Here is a 20,343-nt window from a genome sequence, read left to right on the forward strand (position 1 = left end):
CTGTGCATGAGGCGGGCATATTTAATTTCTACTGCAAAGAAATGGAACACATCGGCGGTAGCAGCGTTAGAGAGCGAGTCGAAGTAGTTTTCGAGTGAATGCTGAGGGCATTGGAGTACATAAAATGGCTGGTATGCGAATTCGCTTAGTGAGATGTGGTATTGTGCAAGTCAGTGTGGCATTTTTTTGTAATAGACGACGCGTGCCATGTCCTTTTCGAATAGCTTCACAGCAATCGACTTTGGTAAGCAACAAACTGTGTGGACGTAGAAAATTTCAATGGCGGCAAAATATTGAAAAATTACGGTGTAATGTTTGGTGTAGTGAGAAGACTCATTCACTTCAACTGGTACGTGAGTAAAAGTGTGGTAAACTTGGCTCTTTACGACCTTTTTGGATTTGGCACAATTCAACCTATGAGTTTTTGATGTGCGATACCAGCAAAAGGGCAGCAGTGTGCTTTTAAATGATTTTAGAATATTTTTGAACTAGTTACAAACTAGTTATAAATGTTTTTTTCTTGTTTTTTTTATGATAGTTCATGATTCAGTAGTTTTGTTTTTTTAAGATATTGTAATGTCGTTGATTTTCAGCTCATTTCAGTCATAATTTAGTATGATGTTAGTTTTTATTTTTTCTATACTATAAACAATACTTAAAATTTATTCTACAATGAAGTCTCAATCTTCAAGTAGTTCTTGGTATTTATTATTTGCCTTTCATTTGACAAGCGTTAGAGAGTATCGAAATGAACAAAGTACACCGCTTTTCAAACAGACAGCAGGACCTCGTTGTATCCCTGTGCGGTAGGCCATTTAATTTCTTCTCTAAAAACCATCAAAACTGGCCTTAACAGTTAGTCCACATATATTGAATACTTGTTGAAAATATCGGTTAATCTATGAGATAAAAAGGCTGATCCATTTCGAGGTTCTCTACATTTTTAAAGAAAAACCACAGAAACTTTAAATTAAATGGGGGATGCTTAGCATCATTCTAATGAACATTCTTTGGCATTTATTTTTTGACGTTTGATGCTGGCCGCGGCTACGTCTCAGATAATCCATCCGTCGAGCCCAAGTTTCAATGACTCATTCGGGCATTTCGACTAGTGGCGAATGACACGCGCGATTTTTACTCCAAGGCCTGAATCGAAGTGTGATCGTCCGCATAGACTTTAGACTTTACATATCCCCACAGAAAAAAGTCGAACGGTATGATATCACACAAATAGTTGGTTATCATAACCCGATAACAGTTGGCGGTTACGTTCTCACCGGCATCATTTTTAGAGAAATATGGATCGATAATACCACTGGCCCACAAATCACACAAAACCATTTTCTGAAGTAAACGGCAGCTTTTGAATCTCTTCAGGTTGCTCTTCACCGAATGCGCCAATTTTGCTTGTTTATATACCAGTGAGCCAGAAATGGGTCTCATCGCGGAACAAAATTTAGCTTGAAAACGTTGGTTCTTCTTGGAACTTTTCAAGAGCCCATAGAGCGAAGCGATGCCGGCTGGAAAGTTCGAGTGGCATCAGTTCTTGCGCAAGCTGTATTTTGTACGCTTTAATTTTAAGATCTCAACCATGATTTGATAATAACATACCCTTGAGTCCAAAATAGGTTGAATCAGGTCAATACTTATCTTAGCCCTAAACTACTTAACATAAAGATTTTCAACACCTTAAGGTATTTACCCCGTTTTGATTCTTGCATATTTTAAGATTATAAAATATTCGGTTATACCCAAACTTAGCTCTTCCTTACTAGTTATAATTGAATAAATGCATCAATATAAATATAAATTTTAAAGTCCTCAGAGATAATAACAGGCTCCTTCATAGAAATGGTTGCCAGCTGTAGAATTACAAAAATATCCATCAGTGTTATTTCTTTCCAATGCTGCAGTTTTGGCGCCATTTTCTTATAGTTCTTCATATCGCATTGTAGTGCTTTTGCTTGTGGCACATTGCTGAGCGCCTATGCCATATGACACGCAAGTGTATCGAATTTTCGATTTTTTATGTCAAGTAGTTTGTGGCAGCTGATGTCATGCGAGAGAAAATATGTGGAAAATATATAAACATGCATATTCCAAGAACTAAAATGAAAAACGAAAAACAAAAATATTAGAAATTCAATCTTTGAAAGACCACTTGACACTTGGAGAGCGACTCTAAGATGTTTAAAATTGGCTGCAGTGCAAATACCATATTTAACGTCTTTTGATGTGCGATCGAGAGTGACACCTAAATTTCATTTAATTTATTGGGATTAGTGGGAAATTATTGTGGTAATTACCTGTTATTCACAGGATGTGCTCCAACTTCCGGGTTGTATGTGCGTGTGCGTTTTAAGTACTACCAGGCTAAGTACCGTACAAAGGCAGCCGACAATTGCTTGTTGCTGCCATAAAAACCACACATTAAACAGAAGCGTGCAAATAAAAGATGACTCTAACGAGTGTATCTTCCCCGAGCGACTGGGTTAGCTGGCAAGGGCGGTGAGCGCGTGGTGCGTGTCTTAAGCAACACAAGTGCCAACAGCAGGTAGCAACATGCTGACGGAAGTGTGTGTATGTGCCACGGTAGACAACATTTGGCAGTAGATAACAACAAAAGTCGTGCCACAAACAGTTTAAAACAGAGCGTATTAATGGCTGTCTCCACAACTTGGCATAGCTGCCACAAGTCCGCAACAACAAGAAATCGTATGAAAAAAGTATGTGCTTGTGTTTAATGTGCTTGCTTTTTGTGATGTGGCAGGCAATCAGTTGTATGTGCCGCTGCTATTGACATTCGTCTCAATTCGTGGCAAAGGTGACTGTTTACGATTTGTGCCTCCGTCTCACACAAAGTGAGGGCTCCGTTGCATTTCAAACGTTTGCTGTGGTTGCTTCTACACTGCTGCACATAAGTGGCATGACATCTACAGTGGCTTTGTGGTTTAAATTGCCGGTATTAGGGGAGTGCGCACATGAACATTTATCTTCTATTTTAGTGCCAAGACACACATCTGTCGATCTATTCTATCTATCTGTCGTAGAATAATGTCGCAGGCATTGTTTAGTCGCACATTTTTGCTCGCAAATTTTATTGCCCACATTTCGATTTATGTGTGTTCAACGAGCCCCCCGGTAACATATTGCAACTATTACTAATCAGTCTGCAACACTCTCTCCCCATCTAACCTTCACTGTCAATATTTATTGCTCACGTTTTTCCCACCCACTAATAGATTGGGTAAACAACCCACAATCACTTACAGTTAACCGCATATTGTTTGCCCGAACTTCAGTTGCAATATCTTTTGTAGACAAATCATAGTCCTGCATGCTTAGGCCTTAAGCAGCCACTTACGCACTCTCCTGCGCCATAAATATGTATGTTAGTATTACATTACGATTTCTGTTCTTGCTGGCTGGGCCGTTGGGTGGGTGTCGCATTTGTTGAGTGTCCAATCAATTTTGCTTATGAAATGCGTTGCATATTGCGGTGGCTCAATACTTCTTAATACATACTTGTACAAAAGACTATAAATATGCTTTAGTGGGCTTCCTTACATTCACCTTTGTACACTGATAATGCAATAAAATAAAATAAATTGTGGAGATCGTCCGAAATTGATTTCGTTCGGTTTGCATGGGTCAGATTTAAGCCAAAGCAAAAGTGTGGTTTGGGTTAGGCTTAATCAAATTCTTAAGTGCCCATATTATATGTTTTATTTTCTCTCATAAAACATGAACGAAGAAAAAAAAATAATATGTAAAAAATACTTAAAAAATCCCTTTGCCATTATATTGCTATAATAATCATACACCTGTGCTCGTTATTCGTCGAATTGTCAAAAATTTCTAGCATACATTTTCTTAACATAATGCTCAATTGCCAATATGACAAAGAAAAGCTCGAAGTAATGAAAATATTGCTGCCATTCAAGCAAATGTTGCTGAAGACTGCAATTAGTCGATTCCATAATCCTTTCAAGAATTGGAACTGTCTTAAACCACAACTTGGCGGATTTCGAGAAAGTATTTAGACTTGCATCCCGCGCTAAATATACGAAACTATATATTCTAGTGCATAGAAAATCCAAAAATTATTCCTAAACAACCATCACATTTACTTACTTACATTGAGAGTTTGGTGGAATCATCGGTCTTTACTTTTTCGAAATAAAACTCTTGATACCGCTACTGTCAATGGAGAGCGGTATAGATCGATGATAACCGACTTTTTATGGCCACTTTTGACAGAACTTGATCTTGACAACATCGGGTTTCAACAAGATAGGACTATGTACCACAAAGTCATCAACAGAATTATTGCGAGAGAAGCAACAACTGAATTGTAGAGAGAAAAGTTTGAAGATTCGATGATTTGAAGAAATTGTGACATTTTATGGTATCCAAGAAGTTCTGATTTAACACCATTAGACTACTTCTTGTGGGGTTATTTGAAGTCATTGTTCTTTAGCAGTAAACCAGACTCTCCTCAAGTTTTAGAATTTACTATCTCATAACATACGACTTGTTAAGTGGACGAAGTACTCGAAAATTGCGTTTATCGAATTCATCTCTGCAAAAGAAATCGTTGACGCCATTTGAATTATGTTATATTCAGAACTTAATTGTTTCGATTATCGATTCACATTAAAAAAAAAACATTTAAGTTTCCTTAACAGTGTGTTTTTTTGAAGAAATCATATCACTCTTATTGGAAAACCCTGAATTATTATCCTTTTTGTTATATTATTATAAACACATATTGTGGCTTTGCTCTTCGGGGTTCCATCTTCAAGTATTTACGAAGTATACATTTTTTTATATATAAAAAGTTTTAGGGAGTATGTAAACCGTACTCTTGAATGAGAGTACCAACACTGGTCCTTAGCAGTACATATCCGATAAGAAGAGGTTGTATTTAAGGTTAAGACGGATATCTTGTTTTTTTTTTGAAGAATCTCGACCATGCTCTTTCAAAATTATTGTCTTTGTAAATCTGAAATAATTGAAAGTCGTATGAAAAAAGTCAAAAACTTTATAGCTAGCGTCATTTTGCCCATTTACCTTTACAAGGGTTTTTGACCCCCGCAGGTAAACAGAAGGGCCAGTGAACTTAAGAAGGATTATTGTATTTGTTAAGGTAAACAAAAGGTACATTGAGAAGTATCAAGCTAGATTTAATCAATATCAAATTAGTGCTCACTGTGTATATAAATCATTGTAAAATAAATGAGATAATTTCCACTTACAACAAAGTACTAAAGAAATCGCATAACTGAACATAAATTGTGCCTCTAATATACCAAATGTTTTTTGGTATCAAAAATGAACTAAAACAGAACTTATTTTTTAAGCTTTTTCCTGAACAAAATGTACCTAATAAATCTAGACTCAAAACAGTATTTTCAAGGCAATAAGGATCTTGCCCTCACTTTTTAAAACTGTTTTATGATTATCAAATAGATTAGTCTTATGATATGTTTTTCTGAATATCTGGTAATGAAAACTCAATTAAGTAAGCACTATTTTTTATTTAATAATAATTTCTTTGTCCATAAACCACAAAAGTAACGTTTAGACCAACACTAGTATATGTTCTCATCTGTATAGAGGCATAAGTCCAACCAGGTCCACCGTAATATAAGTTGTTCGACGGACCTGAACTATTTTTGAACTGGTCTTGCAAATATATGGCACTGATAACGCTGTTATTGCTTTCCAACTGAAGTGAGTAAAAAAAGTAAAAGTTAAACATGTTGCAAATAAAGACATTTAAGAAAAATATAGTCCTCTCTCATAAGTTACTTACCGTTTCGGGTATGTCAAAATAAATGTACTGTACTTGATTGACTATAGCTGGTTTAAATACGTTCTTACTGAATAAGAGTACATCAGTGGCATTGCGTACACCCCAAGTCGAGCTCCAAGCAAAGGCGACTGCGAAAAGTGCGAAGAGCACACAAATTTGCACGGTAGTCTTCATTTTCGAGCGCTATTATGTTAAGTAATAAAGTTTTGTCTAGCTCTTCTGCTTTTTATACTTATTTAGAATATTGCGATAACTACAAATTGATTCGAGCGTTTTTAGAGATAATAATCTGATAAGCCGTAGAGGCTTTCTAATAATATCCTTATCTATTTTCTTTGTAACTTTTGATTTGAGCGTAAGCACACAGAACTAATTGTTTATGGTTGTTAGATAAATGGCCAATCAATTAATTTGATAAGCATATACGTATGTATATATATAAAGATAATTATAAATATTTAACAAAATTATTGGCTAATTTATAACATATGTATATATTAAAGCACTTTCTGTTTCATTTTCCAAGAAAGTATGCCACTTGAAATACTCGTATGATATAAATATGGTTGAAGTTAACATTTCATATACAGTTAATAGGTATAATTGTAATATATCACGACCGATAAGTACCATTTGTTGACCAAAACAAACAAATATCTTTCGGCTAGTGGTTTTAACAGCAACTGTCTAAGTAAGTAGTTTGCAATCAGTCACATTCCAACTTCAAAATTATTTTTCAAGGTTCCAAGTTACTTCTAAGAAGTGATGACTTCTGAGAAAATGTGTGCTATAACTAAGGTTCGTCGTGCCTGATATATTATTTCCGAAGGAAAAAATTCCGAAAATTTTCGAATATCCAAAAAAAAATTTACTTATAATTAACCAGTGAGTTTAAATTTCAGATTAAAGCTAATAAATTTAATAATATTAATTATTATTTAAAAAATTTCCGAAAATATTAAGTTTTTTTATATAAATACTTCCCGCTAAATACTTTCACATAAACGGTTTATTTTATTCTCCGAATATTAAAATGGATCACAAATTAATTGTGGCTTATATTTCAGTGAGCAAAGCTGAACAAATTCTAAATATCCGAATATTTTGGAGTTCCAAGGTGGCATATACATACAAACATATGTACATATGTATGTATATGTATTTTGTAAATTTGAAAATATTTTTTAATAAAAGTTTTTTTTTTCAATATAAAACTGGTAGCTAATAATTCTGAAATGTTTTTTCGAAAAAAATTACTCCGAAATTTTCGGAATTAAAAAAATTTTTGTATTTTATATCTCCATAAATTTAAAATAAGTTTGATTATGAGTTTATACTAATAATAGATACTCCGAAAATATGTTTTGTAGTTATTTGATAACCCCGAAATATTTCAGTATCCTCACAAGCTGACATTGAACAGAAATTTACAGAATATCAAAAGAAATGTATACGTCTTTAAGTTCAAATTCGGAGTTCCAAAGTGGCGTATGTATGTACATATGATTATGAAAATATGAAAATAGTTTTAAATAAGAACTTTTTTCATATAAAAATGACAGTCGCCGAAATTCTAAAATATAATTTCCGAAGGAAATCAACTCCGAAAAATTCGGAGTTAATAAATACTAAATTTTATATCTCCATACTTTTAAAATACGTTTGATTATGAATTTATAAAAATAACAGAGATCTCGAAAATACGGTTTGTTTCCTTTTGACAACTCCGAAATATTTCATTATCATGATAAACTAACTTAGTAGAAATTTGAATATTAAAAATAACATGATGCGTATTTATATTCAAGGAAATTATAATTTCGAAATGAGAGATGGGTTTCCACTACTCCGAAATTAAGCTGTTCATATGAAAAAAGTTTAAAATCAGCAGGAGAAATTTGAGAATCGCAATACCTGCGTGCATATGCACACATCTGGTACATTTAGTAATTCTAACTATTTCTTATTAAATCTAACTTCAACAACAATGGCATAAATCTTTTCCAACAAATTAAAGCCGCTCAGTTACCCCAACTAAATCCGGCAGTCGAAATTCGCAACTTCGAGTGTTTGCCTTTTCGGTGGAAAAACAGCTACTCAACGCTAAACTATGCAGATCGCAATACTAATCTGAGAGAAAATCGAAAACCAACTTTTTACAATGAAGGGATTTACACATACATAGACACATACCCTTGAATGCATGCAAACAAATCAACTACCTATAAAAGAAGTTGCATCAAACGATATCCACTTTGGAAATCCAATTTGCCTCATGTCAAGAATTGCTTCCACTAATGCCATGCAAGGAAAGCGATAAGCTTTTGCAACTTATAAGTTGCAAGTTAGCCCATATACACATACATAAACTCAAATACATACATACATGCTACATTAATAGAAATATAAATATGTATGTATGTGTGACTACTTGGCGCCATTTAAAGTGTGTAGTACTAAAAAATAGTTACTCATACATTATTACAAGTTTATTTGTGTGTATGTGTGTTTGCGCTCCTTAGCAGCTAGCGTTGTTATACGAACGACTTGCAACAAAGTTCTGCTTGCCTGTGCCGGCTCAGATGCCAATGCAAAATGGCGCCGGCGACAAACTTTGCCAACAGATGACTACGAAGGAATGCATGAGGCGCCTGTTTGTGTGTTTGCCTCAAAATTGCTCTATATCGCTAGCGGCTATTACGTCAGCCAGTATTGGCATGAAAAATAAGCGCTGCTGCTGTTGGAGCTCCTTGTGTAAGTAGTTGTTGATAAACGTTGCATGAAAAGTTGCATGCAACTATTTAGTCTTATCTGGAAATGCGCATACGACAATTTGTAATCGTAGCTATATCTGTCTTAAACTGTTTTCTTCTGCTCTTGGCTTTTTGCAACGCACTATTGGATTATTTATTACCGGAAAATTGCAGTTGCACGACAATGTCTTGCAACAATCGATGCTGTGGAGTGCGTGCAACATAATGTTGTATAGCTGTAATGGCAGTTCACTTGTTGATTATATAACTTTTTAGTGGTTTTCTTAGTTCAATTAAACGCTCTCCTTAACTTGCTTTCAAGAAAATTGTTTCTCAATTATTAAGTGTTGCCAATATTTAATTTTTATTATTGCAATTTCATTTTCACTTTCGTTTTAAGATTTATTTTGAGCCTCGCAAGCATTTTGGTCGACCGCAAAGCTTTTAAAGGTAGCATTGAAGGATCTTTGTATATGAAGTGCAGTAAGTATAAGTATGTGCGTGTATAAAAATCCGTCTGCGGCTTAAAGCAGCTTTAATTACCATTTATATGCACACATATATATTTCTTACCACACTTGCAACAATTGTTTATATTCATTTGCGCCGAATTGCTGCCAATTGCAGTGTAGCTGCTAAAAGTCTCTGCCCCACAGAGCTTTCCACTTGTGCTCCTCTCCACTCCGACGCTGTTTTTGTAATAATTTTATTGCAACAACGCCTGTAGCTGCGTGCGCCTTTTTTGTTTACCGTTTGTTTTTGAGTTTTTTTTTATACCCTCAGCTTCGTATTATCAACAGTTGTTGTTATTGTCTTTCGCACACTTTTTCCTTATTTTACTTTATTATTCGTGCTTCGGCAACAACAAGTCATTGCCAGATAAGCCTCGGGTGTGCAACAATGAGAACATATGCGTGTAATGTTATTGCCGAGACGTTCTGTCTCTCATATCCTCACCGCCTCCAACGCCTTTCAATTCAGTGTTATTTACTTGAGTTAAAGCTTTTTGTTTTTTACTTACAACACTTGTGGCCGTTGGTGTAAAACAAGCTTACCCGAGCTCGCAATCTCTCTGCCACATAAGCCATTCATAATCTTTGCAACAGCTTCAAACACTGGTGGCGGCAATTGCTTTGAAATCCTAAATGAACTATGTACCTACGAATATTTCTCATTGAAGCGAATGAAAGCGAAGGCGTTTATTTGAAATGTGCTAAATGGAAGGGCGGGAGGAAAGGCGTTATTGCAGGGGTGCCCGAGTTCATTGAGAAGTATTCGCATAGAGCAGCGGAAGCTGTTTGACATTTTGTTTTAAGGCTATTTTCATTATTTTACCCAATATTGTGTAAGGATGCGAATCTTTACGTTACTTGTGTATTTGAAACCCTAACTTATAAAACTAATTTATATAAAAATTATTTTTTCTTACATTGCGAAGTCAAATTTATTTAAAAATGTATAATTTTAGCTTCTCCTTTAGATTGAAGTTATTTTTTTTTTTTTTTTGAAATCATGTTATTAATTATGAAACAGTTTTGTGAAAGTTTCGTTGTTTCTGAAACATAACTATAAGCCTAATATTTCTTAATAAATTTCTGAAAAGCTTTTTCCAAAAAGCTAACCATTTTTCGAAATCTTTCCCAAATCCAATATCTTTATTTCTATCTGAGCAAATTTCTTCGATAAATCGACCTTCACCTTCTCGCTTAGAATTATAATTATGCAGGCCAATTCGACTCAGTACATGAAATCCATCATTATTTTTACATTTCACAAGTTTTAGAGACTTAAAGTCTAGAAAGAAAGGAGCCTTTTCTTTAGTTTTAGTTCGTAACAAATATTAGAAGACATGATACTCTTTCGAATGTCAAATTTCGGTGTCGTGGTCAATGGAGTTCAATTCCTTAACTTATATATGATAGGATTCACTAGAAATTATTGAATTCCCAATACGTGTAGGGTTCGTACGATCTTAACCCAATTAAGGTATTGTTTCCAAAAAAGTTAACGGTATCATAACCGGTCAGCAACCAGATAGTTAACGGTTATAATTGAACTTTTAAATGGATTCAGGTTTTTTGAATGAATATACATTTTTTTTTTGAACTATTCATTTTTTTCAATCCCATCATGAAATTTTCTTGGAAAAATCCTAAAAAAATTCCCTGAAAATTTTCAAGATATATACAAAAATACGCGAATTTCGTGGAAAAATCAGGTTTAGAGACCTGTGTAGTAGTAGTCGCCGATCTGAATTTCGACTTTGTCGCAATGGGCACTTTTGGAGAGTGTTCAATTCTGAGGAATATGTGTCTAAAGTCAAAGCGATGCCATAAAATGCCTCTGAGCTAAAGAAATTTAAAGATAAAAAGTCACGATTGTAGTGTATTTTCAATGGAAAAATTTTACATGACGTGGGCCAGCCCTTAATGTTAATATTAAGGGCACAAATTTTCAGGAAATTTTTTTAGGGTATTCCCAAGGAAATTAATGACGAGATTGAAAAACATGAATAGTTCAAAAAAAAAACTCTAATATACACATATAGAATAAGAGGACAGGATTTTTCAAGTGCTATGAAGGTATTGTTTCCCAAAACGTGAACGGTAACATAACCGGTAGGCAACCAGATAGTTATCGGTTATAACTGAACTTTTAAACTTGAAACTATTTTCTTCCATACGGTGGCATGAATATCCTTCAAATATTTGTTTTATATTAATCACGAAAAAAATATGAAAAAAAGTATCTTTGTAATATCAAATTTTCGCAGTAGCAAAAAATTCCACAAAATGCGGCATCACTGTTCTATTACTTTTTTACTTATTTTTCCTTATTTTACACACTTTTATTTACTCATTCTTTATTATTATTTATTTGGCTCTCTTTTGATTGTGTACCTCGCCGTTGCGATACAAGTGTGTGCGTGTGTGTATGCCAAACACATTTAGGGTAAAGTGTAAGTAATGTTGCATAGAAGCAAATCCCGGCACTTAACCTGATGTTACCACTACTTCCGTTTGCAGCGTTGCGGCATGTGGCACAATTGCAAATAAATAGCTATGTGTAATATGTAGTAACGAGTATTTCCTTAATGCTTACTGCTATTTGTGCGGGTGGCGTGGGTAGGCAGTGGGTGGTGAGTGGGGGTGTTAATTTGTTGGAGTGATTGGAGCAGTTCTTTGCACTGTAAGTAGTAAATGTGGGTAATGGATGAGTCTCTGCCATGCTGGCAGGCAGCAAGGCAGGCGTGCGGAAATGTTGATAAGCCATTAGTGTGAGTGTTGAAATCTGTTGTGGCGGCACAAGTGTAAAATTGCAATTGTCCTTTTTCTTAAAAACAACAAAAGGCACAAAAGGAGCAAAGAAAACCGACGACCTTTCTTCTCGCATTGTTTCCAACGCCATTCCTGCGTGTCAAATTGTTTGTGATTTGCGTTGAAACAAAGCAAAGTTGCAGCTTAAAAGTTGTGCGAAGACAAGTTGTGTGGTTACCAAACTTAGTTGAACTAGTTTGATGTTATCTCTGCGCTTTTCGGGCTTGTTTTGCAAAGTTTTAAGGTTGATTTGATCTTCGGCTTGGGGGGGTAGAAAACTAATTTTAGTTTTATTATTCTTTAAATTCTTTTTGAGTTGAAGCGTGTTTGAATAATTTATGATGATCTCAAATAGATTAGTTCAGCTATTATAAATGTAAATCTTGTGTGATAAGAATGTGATTATAAATTCGGTTTCATTTCAATAATTGGTAGTTCTAATTTTGCAATCCAACTATTTGGATTTGATTAGATATGTATATGAGTCGAACCAGAAGCATTACTACTAATATTCGTGTGTCTCTGCTTAAATATGTAAATGTTTTGTGGTTCAAATTGTATATTGTTATGCTCTATACTTGTGAGAAATATAGTTCTATTGAATCCGCACTGTCTTGTAGAGTAGTGATCGAAATATCAACTCTTTTAGCAATCAAGGTAAAATGTTTTCTGACCAAGACATAAAGCTACCAAAAGCCGCCGATAATGAAAATTTAGGGCCTTACATTATCAACTGATAGTTCGAAGCTGAAAGCACAGTGGTATGAGATATGCGTACTAATATAACAACACCTATTTGTATTGACAATAGTTCTTGATAGATCAATCTTTATGTATCAAAGGCTAACCATAAGACTTCTTCCTGAGCATGAATTTATTCTGGCGTAATTGTGTTGTGATACCAAGAATCATAAAGTGAACTAGAGAATCAAGCTTTATAAAGAAGTATATACAGCTCAGTAAACAACACTTTTAACCACACTTTAAACCTGAATAACATATTATAAAAACACAGTAGTTATATCTGATGAAATTTGACTCGGATTAGCCTACATAACCTGCTCGTAAACAGATTCGATAAATATTTTCTCAAAGATTGGTACAACCATGTTTAATATTCTTGTGAAGTTGGGATCGGAGAGATGATAGAGGATCTCAACGTTTCTTTTTGATCAACTATACACATTTTGGTTAATGTTTAATGTTTTTAGTATGAAGAGTGTCAATGTTCGAAGGAGCTGAATCTGTAATAAAAACGAGTCGCAAACGAAGCTTGACTACTATATAGCTATGGATCCTACAATCATCAGGCACATCGTTATTGGAGTATTTTAAACTCATCCATTATGACGCCTTTTCCGGTTACCCCTCGGAAAAAAGATGCATCCGCGTAGAACTTGGCCGAGAGAAAAACTGAAAATTAGTTTTTGGCCAGACATTTTTACAAAAAAATTAAAAAGCAACAAAAATTTCCCGACAATTTTTTTTCAAATAGTTGTAATTGAAAAAAAAAATCCTTCGTAGTCTTTAAAAATGGTATCTCAAAGACCTGTGTAAAATTTTATGAAGATAAGTTGAGTGGTTCTCAAGAAATCTTTCCAACTGACTTTAAAAACACAGTTTCGAGAAAATCGCGTTTAAAGACGGCGCATTCAGCCTTGCTACCCTCGTGCGCACAAGTTCTCAAGACTGTATCTCCGAAACTGTTACTCAGATCAACTTGAAAATTTAGCACAATATATTAGAAGTGTTGTAGAATTTAATAAAATAAAAAGCAAACCCCTTAAAATACGCGAAAGTGTAATTGTTTTCTTAGTCCGGATCAATTTTGATCAGATAGTATATATTTAAGCATGTTAATAACTATTGCTCGGGCATCATTCAATACAATTTTGCAAAATTTTAGCTCACAGCTAGAATGACAGCAATATAGTTTGCGAGAGATTCGGTCTTTTACTTACCTTTAAAAGCGTTTGACAGAAAACTGTTCGTGACGTCATAAACTCACGAGAGAAAAGGCCTTGTTTTGTGTTCATATAAAAATTGGACAGTTCGCTTCATTTATGGCATAGCATGCTGTTATCTTGTACTCTCTTATTTTTGCCGATTGACTTGTGAGCATGTAGCAAATTAAATTCGATTAAACCATGGATAGATAGGTTCATAGTTGAGCTGAAAGTACGGAGCTTCTAAAAACATTTTATATTTGGTCATGCTTCATTAAATTTTTAGATAGTTTGCGACACCATAAAAAAAAACTTCATTAAATAACCGTCTCGTTAGAGTAACTATAATACATTTTCGAATATTTATATGGGTCTGTGTACTATAAAATGTTAATTTATTTGATGAAGCTTGTCTGCGTTTACAATGAAAATTATGCTGCTGTTCTTTCGGACTTTTCTTTCTGAAACTAAGATCCAAGTGTTGAGGGAATGGTTTAAAAAAATATATTGAGCGAACTGAAGGTTTGAAGACCTCCATATCGTCACCTAAAATCCAAAATAACGTAACATCACTTTTCATAAGTTTACAGGCGAAGGAAAAACGGTATGAAGAAACCGCTCATATTGAAACAAAATTTGAGTTTCGGTTATAAAGTGGTTATATATCGGTTATTTATTGGTTATATCTGACACCCGAAGCTGATTTTCTACATAACTATATGTATGTAATATGAAGTTGTGAATCATAAGCAATAAAAAACTCAATTTCGATTTTTGATGATACGTTGTTTTGCATTTTAGGTGACGACATACTCGTATTTCCAATCAAATAGTAACCTATGTTCAATACAACAAAATGGCAAAGTTCATAAATTTTTGAAAAGGCAGTATATTAAATAATGAAATTTTATTTAAAAAAAAAATATTTTTTCTATAGAGTTCAATGTACAAATGTGAAAATAATATCCCTTGAGTATGCTAATCATCTTTTTCTCACACAAGATTCTTGCCACACAATGCATTTGCGTCTAATTGTTGAAATAACAAAAACTTTTTAATGGAAAATCAGTCATTTTAATTCATATCCGGTAATATGATTACCCCTTGCGTATAAATCGCATGGTTGGGTATAAATACAATATGTTTAATGTAAGCAACGCCCGGAACATTGAACTTTGTGCCAACAGCAACACCGCCGTCGCGCCTTGACGTCATGCATAGTTACTGTTGTGTCTGTTGTTGCTGCCGCTAACAAGTATTAATATCAACACCCCCAAATTGGCACTTAGTAGCGGCGTTGCCCAAACACAGACGCGTGTACGCATGTGTGGATGCCACTGAGGGATGCACGCAACGGGCTTTTAAACGCCGCCTGTGGCAATATGTAAATGTGGGCGCGGGTAAACACAACAAAGTGCAATAAGAAAAACAAATGCAATTAAGCGTAAAGCGCGCACCGTTATCCTTAGAGGGCGTGCCACAACACACTCATATGTTATATGTATATTTATATATATGACGATGGTGGGTGTGTGTTTATGTGTGAGCGCAGTGTATTCGCACTTCCAGCTGCGTCTTCGGCGTGTGGGGTTAACGCTGCGTCGCGCTGTGTGGTGGGGGCCTTAAAATTCGTTGAATTTATTATGCAAGCTTATGCCACAACGTGACGCAAAAGGTCGTGCCACAATGCGTCCCTAAGGGCTTTTCATGATTTTCATGACTCTTAAATGCTATGCGCCGCTCCCCTCCTCTCGTGCCTTATGCGCGCCCTCCGGCTGATGAAACACAACAACTTTGCAACAAAATTAAATCGAATTTTAAAGTTGTCGACAGCAAATGAGGTCGAGGAGTTGATAAACACTCAAGTACACTTACACATACACATATGTGTGTAGGTATGTGTGTTTGCACATAAGCAATTGTAGGCGTAAGTCAGGCGTAAATGGCTGCAGCGGCGCGCAAGTTGTTTGGATTTTCACATAAACTAATTCGTTTGTTTTGTTCTCTCTTCGTTGCAGATTTGCCGTCGACTTCATTGATGTGCGCGAAAAGGAGACGCGTCGCGGCACACGCGGCGCTGGCAATCCGGAGCGCAAACGCGGCCGCTTCCATCAGCGGCGCAATCAGCAAATGCAACAAACAATGCAGGCTGATGACGCGTCAGCAGCTGGGTTGGCGCTGTCGGCAGCAACGACACTAAAAACGATTGCAACAACAACAACGACGACTACGACAACAACTGCAGCGACACCAGTAGCACAATTAGAGGCGTTCGCCAGCGAAAATGAATATATCAGCAGCGACAAGGAAAACATGCAACAACAAAAGCAACTGTTCCAACAACAACAACAGCAGCAGCAACAAATATCCAATAAAACTGTCAGTGTTGATGGCAATAAACACAGCAACGGCAAGAATGACGCGCAGGCGGCGGGAAATAATACCAACATGTCAACAGCAACGCTAACCAACTCTAAGGACACCGTCAACACACAAGCAACAACGCGAACAGCGGCAATGGCAACAGCACAAAAATCAGCGCCGAGCCGTGGCAGCAGCAGCAGTAGTGGCAATAACAACAGGCAGCAATCAAACCGCGACGCTAATGCTGACTTCTCCTCCGAAGAAGAAGCGGCGGCTAGACGCATCAAACCGGAAGATTTATTAGAGTTGCAGGAGCGTATCACAAAGGAAATACTCAATTCGAAATTGCAGGGCAAGGAAATGCAGGAATTGCAGGTAAGTCGACAGCAAGCAGTGAAGCAAACAGTAGAAGCTCATAAACAAGCGAACCGGTGTCGTTGAAGGCGCCGCCATCGTGGCAAGAATACGGGTCAGGTAGTACAGTTGCCAACGAGGCGTGTGCTCTGCTACTAATCCAAGTGGCATGTTCATAGTGCATTCGTTGAGTAGATATATACAACGGCTGCATGCTTGTTGGACAACAATGTCGCTGCTCATGCATTCCGCTGGGGTTCGATTTCACCTGGTAGTTAGGCGTTACGGCGCTCTTATGTACATACATATATATGTAGGTGGTTAGGATCGGGGCGACAATGATGAGTGCACTCGGGTAATTCGTTTAGCAGTGACACGCCGCCTTGTGAGCTTACATAATTGCTGTCACAGAAGGCCCAGCTGCGCGCGGAAAAGTTCATTAGTGCAGAAACAGCAGGTGCATATGGCAAGGAGCAAAATAGTTAGCAGGCGGTATTTATGCAAGGGGACCATGTAGCGCTTAGTGGAGTTTAGCAAGTTTAAGGCATCGCAAAGTTTCATTGTTTTTTCAAAAGTTTAGTTCAAGTAAAGGTGGCATGAAATCAAATACAGGGTGTGGGTGCGTTATGAGTATCTTCAATTTAAGAAAATTTCTAAGTGAGGAAGGAGTTTTTCTAAGAAAATGTTGCCTTGGATAATAATTCACGCTGAGTTTCGTCCATATACTTTCAAAATGAGAAAGCTTGTCTTGCAAAGGCTTGATTTTAATATTTTTATCGAACAGTTCGCATAGCAGCTATATCATATAATTTCAGATCGATGTCTCAAAAACTTGAGGGTAGAGTTCGCGTATATATAGACAGACATGGCAGAATCGACTCAGCTCATACTGATTTATTGGGTAGTCGAAAAAGTCCTTTCGTATTTCTAATCAAACTTCAACTTATTTTTGTTTTTATATTCATAATGAACTTTAATAAACCAAATATATACCATTTTGGTAAACCACTTTTTGTCATTTTTCTGCTAGAGACATTATTCCATCAGTGTAAAACTTTTCTGGTTACTCGGCGAAAAACTGCGACAAGTAATTTTCACAGATTTCTCTTCAAGCCAACTTTACTCCATTAAGGGAGTTCTGCTTTGTTTGATACAAATGTTAGTCGGTGGTGCAAGGTCAGAATTATATGGTGAATGCATCAAAACTTCCTAGCCAAGCTCTTCCAGTTTTTCCAGAGATCAAAGATGTGTGTGGCCTAGCGTTGTCGTGATGGAAGACGAAGCCGTTTCTGTTGATCAGTTCTGGACGTCTTTTTCGATTGCTTGCTCATGAGTTGTTGACAGTAAAATGTAGAATCCTTCGACCAGACTGAAGCAGCTCATAGTGGAGGATTCCTTTCTAATCCCACCAAACACTCAGCATAACCTTTCGAGGCGTTAATCTTGGCTTTGCGACCAATTGTTGAGGTTCACCACGCTTGGACCATGATTTTTTCAGACATTATTGTCGAATTTGATCCCTGTTTTTGTACCCTGTTACTATTTGCTTCAGAAATGGTTCGATTTCATTTCGTTTCAGCAAATAATTGTAGATGTTAATTCGTTTCACTAAATTTTTCACAGACAATTTATGTGGTACCCAAACATCGAGCTTATTTTTGCAGCCAACTTCTTTTAAATGGTTCAAAACCGTTTGATGATGAATATTAAATTCCTTAGTGATGTCATGTCTGCTTTTGTGACGGTCCTGGTCAATCTTTTCCATAATTTCATCGACTTTTTCAACGATAGGTCGACCAAAACGAGGTACATTTTTCTTCGTAAATTTCAAAAATTTCATTGTCAAATTTCTTTCAAAATACATATAGTGAATTTCTGCATTATTTTCAAATTTAATGAGTGATCCAACTTCAACGCTGCATTTAATAATGAGTTATGTGCTCCTTAATAGCTTTCAACTAAATATTATTATACTATGCCCCAACTATTTTTATAGCAATAACACTTGCCGGGGCCAAGTTAATATTAGTAGACTCCTTTATTGACGTCGCGCGACCGGACACAGCTTTGTTGTAGATAAATTCTCAAACTTACCTACGTCCGTAAGATTTTATTATTAGCTTTTTATGTGCTTCTACCTTAACATCGCCGCCATTACACACCAACACACTTGAATATTTCACTTTTTCACAACATATTTCATTTTCTCTTTACACACTTTTTTATAACGCTGGATGGTATTTTCATGCGCCACTTGGATGTTGTTGCCGATGTTTATATCACTTTATATCACCTCCTCGTGCTGCGCATCATCGCCTCTGCGCTTGTGTCCTGCCCATGTTGCATGGCATAACTTGCAACTCCCTACGCGGTGTATTAATATTGACGTTGCTGTTGTTGTTGTTGTCGCTAGGAGAAAATCAATCGCGAAATTCTAAACACAAAGGTGTTCAATATGGATGCTGGTGGCGGCGGCGGCGGCAAGCGCAAGCGAAGACGTAAAAATCAACGCGCCATCAACGGTATGCCAAACGATCAGCAAGCAGACGCCACAGCGAACGGCGCGGCCGGCGCTGGTGACGGTGCCGAGGGTGCGGGCAAATGGAAGAACAGCATTGCGGCCAAGGCACGTAGTCTAATGAATTTGCACAACAACGAAGCGGGCCGGCGGGTGAGTACCTTTGTTGTATATGTTTTATTAAAAGTTTTTTACAAGTCAGCGCACTTGCCTCATGCATCAAATTGTTGCAAATAAGTGGCGAACACATTTATTAATTTCGAAAAAAATAATTACAAAACTTTGCGTTTTTCTTTTGTGCACTGAACGTGCAACAATTTGAGGGGCAACATAAAAAAGTTTTCCTTTTCATCATAAAAAGCAATAACAGCGAATATGTTGCAGCCATAAAGAACAGGTTATTGAATGTACTCATGGTAGATATGTGTGCACGTGTGTGTGTGTGTGCTGCTTTGTGCGCTGGCTACGCTTGCAGTTGACAGTTGCGAGTCGATTAAACTATTTTCTGTTTACGCTTTATTAATTTGCCCGAGGCGCGCGGGGGAAATTGCGAATTAAAAACGGAATTCATTGGACGTCCACTTATGGTCGATTTTGAAATGAACAAATGTTGGCTGCAAACCAAGGCAACAAGTGCCACAAACACAAACACAAACACACCCATACAAGAACAAGAAATTTAATAAAAAATTTTATCAGTCGTTGAGCAACGGTGATTTTGTTAGCTATTGTTGTTGTTGTTCTAGTGCAGATTGACTTACAGTAGCCAATTGGCAATTTCAAACACAAACTGCTTGATACAGACATATATACACACACATATATACATATACATATAAAATGTTGCATTCTTATCTCTTCTGGCCTTTCCGCAAATCTGGCCAATCAAGAGCAATATGCCTGAGGCAATTAGAGTCTACGTTGATTTCCTGTGTAGTAAATTGAAAGCGTGAAACCAACGGCAACGGCCACCGTGGGCGCTTATGTTGCACTTAGTTACTTACTACAATATCTATGAAGAACGTCCGACGACATTGCTGCTGATGACACTGTTACTATGCTTCATTTATATATTTTTGGTTTTTTTAGTTTTTAATAAATAGTAATCAGTGAAATTGTTGAGGACAGACAGCGATGGTGAAAGTTCATTATTTTTTCATAAATTTCACTCCTACAAATTTGTATATGATTTAATTTAATTATTATTATTTTTTTTTATAAATGTTGAAAAGTTTGGTCTATACTGAACTTTTATGAAATTTCATAATTTCTT

General features: G+C 36.3%; 2 protein-coding genes across 2 annotated transcripts in view; one reads left to right on the forward strand and one right to left on the reverse strand.

Moving 5' to 3' along the window:
- The window catches only part of LOC105226202 (protein Wnt-5), a 240,607-nt gene that overhangs the window by 202,885 nt on the left and 17,379 nt on the right, over positions 1 to 20,343 (forward strand). Inside the window, exons 6-7 of the mRNA XM_049450738.1 lie at positions 15,853 to 16,573; positions 18,966 to 19,223. Of these exons, the coding sequence (XP_049306695.1) occupies positions 15,853 to 16,573; positions 18,966 to 19,223 (979 nt within the window). The remainder of the gene's footprint in view (positions 1 to 15,852; positions 16,574 to 18,965; positions 19,224 to 20,343) is intronic.
- On the reverse strand, positions 5,526 to 6,029 carry LOC105226192 (uncharacterized). Its single transcript, XM_011205011.4, has 2 exons — positions 5,819 to 6,029; positions 5,526 to 5,731 (listed from the first exon to the last, which is right to left on the reverse strand). The coding sequence occupies exons 1-2, from the start codon at positions 5,990 to 5,992 to the stop codon at positions 5,543 to 5,545; spliced, it is 363 nt and encodes a 120-aa protein (XP_011203313.2). The 5' UTR covers positions 5,993 to 6,029; the 3' UTR covers positions 5,526 to 5,542.

This window comes from Bactrocera dorsalis, chromosome 3, assembly GCF_023373825.1.
Source record: "Bactrocera dorsalis isolate Fly_Bdor chromosome 3, ASM2337382v1, whole genome shotgun sequence".
Lineage (NCBI taxonomy): Eukaryota > Metazoa > Arthropoda > Insecta > Diptera > Tephritidae > Bactrocera > Bactrocera dorsalis.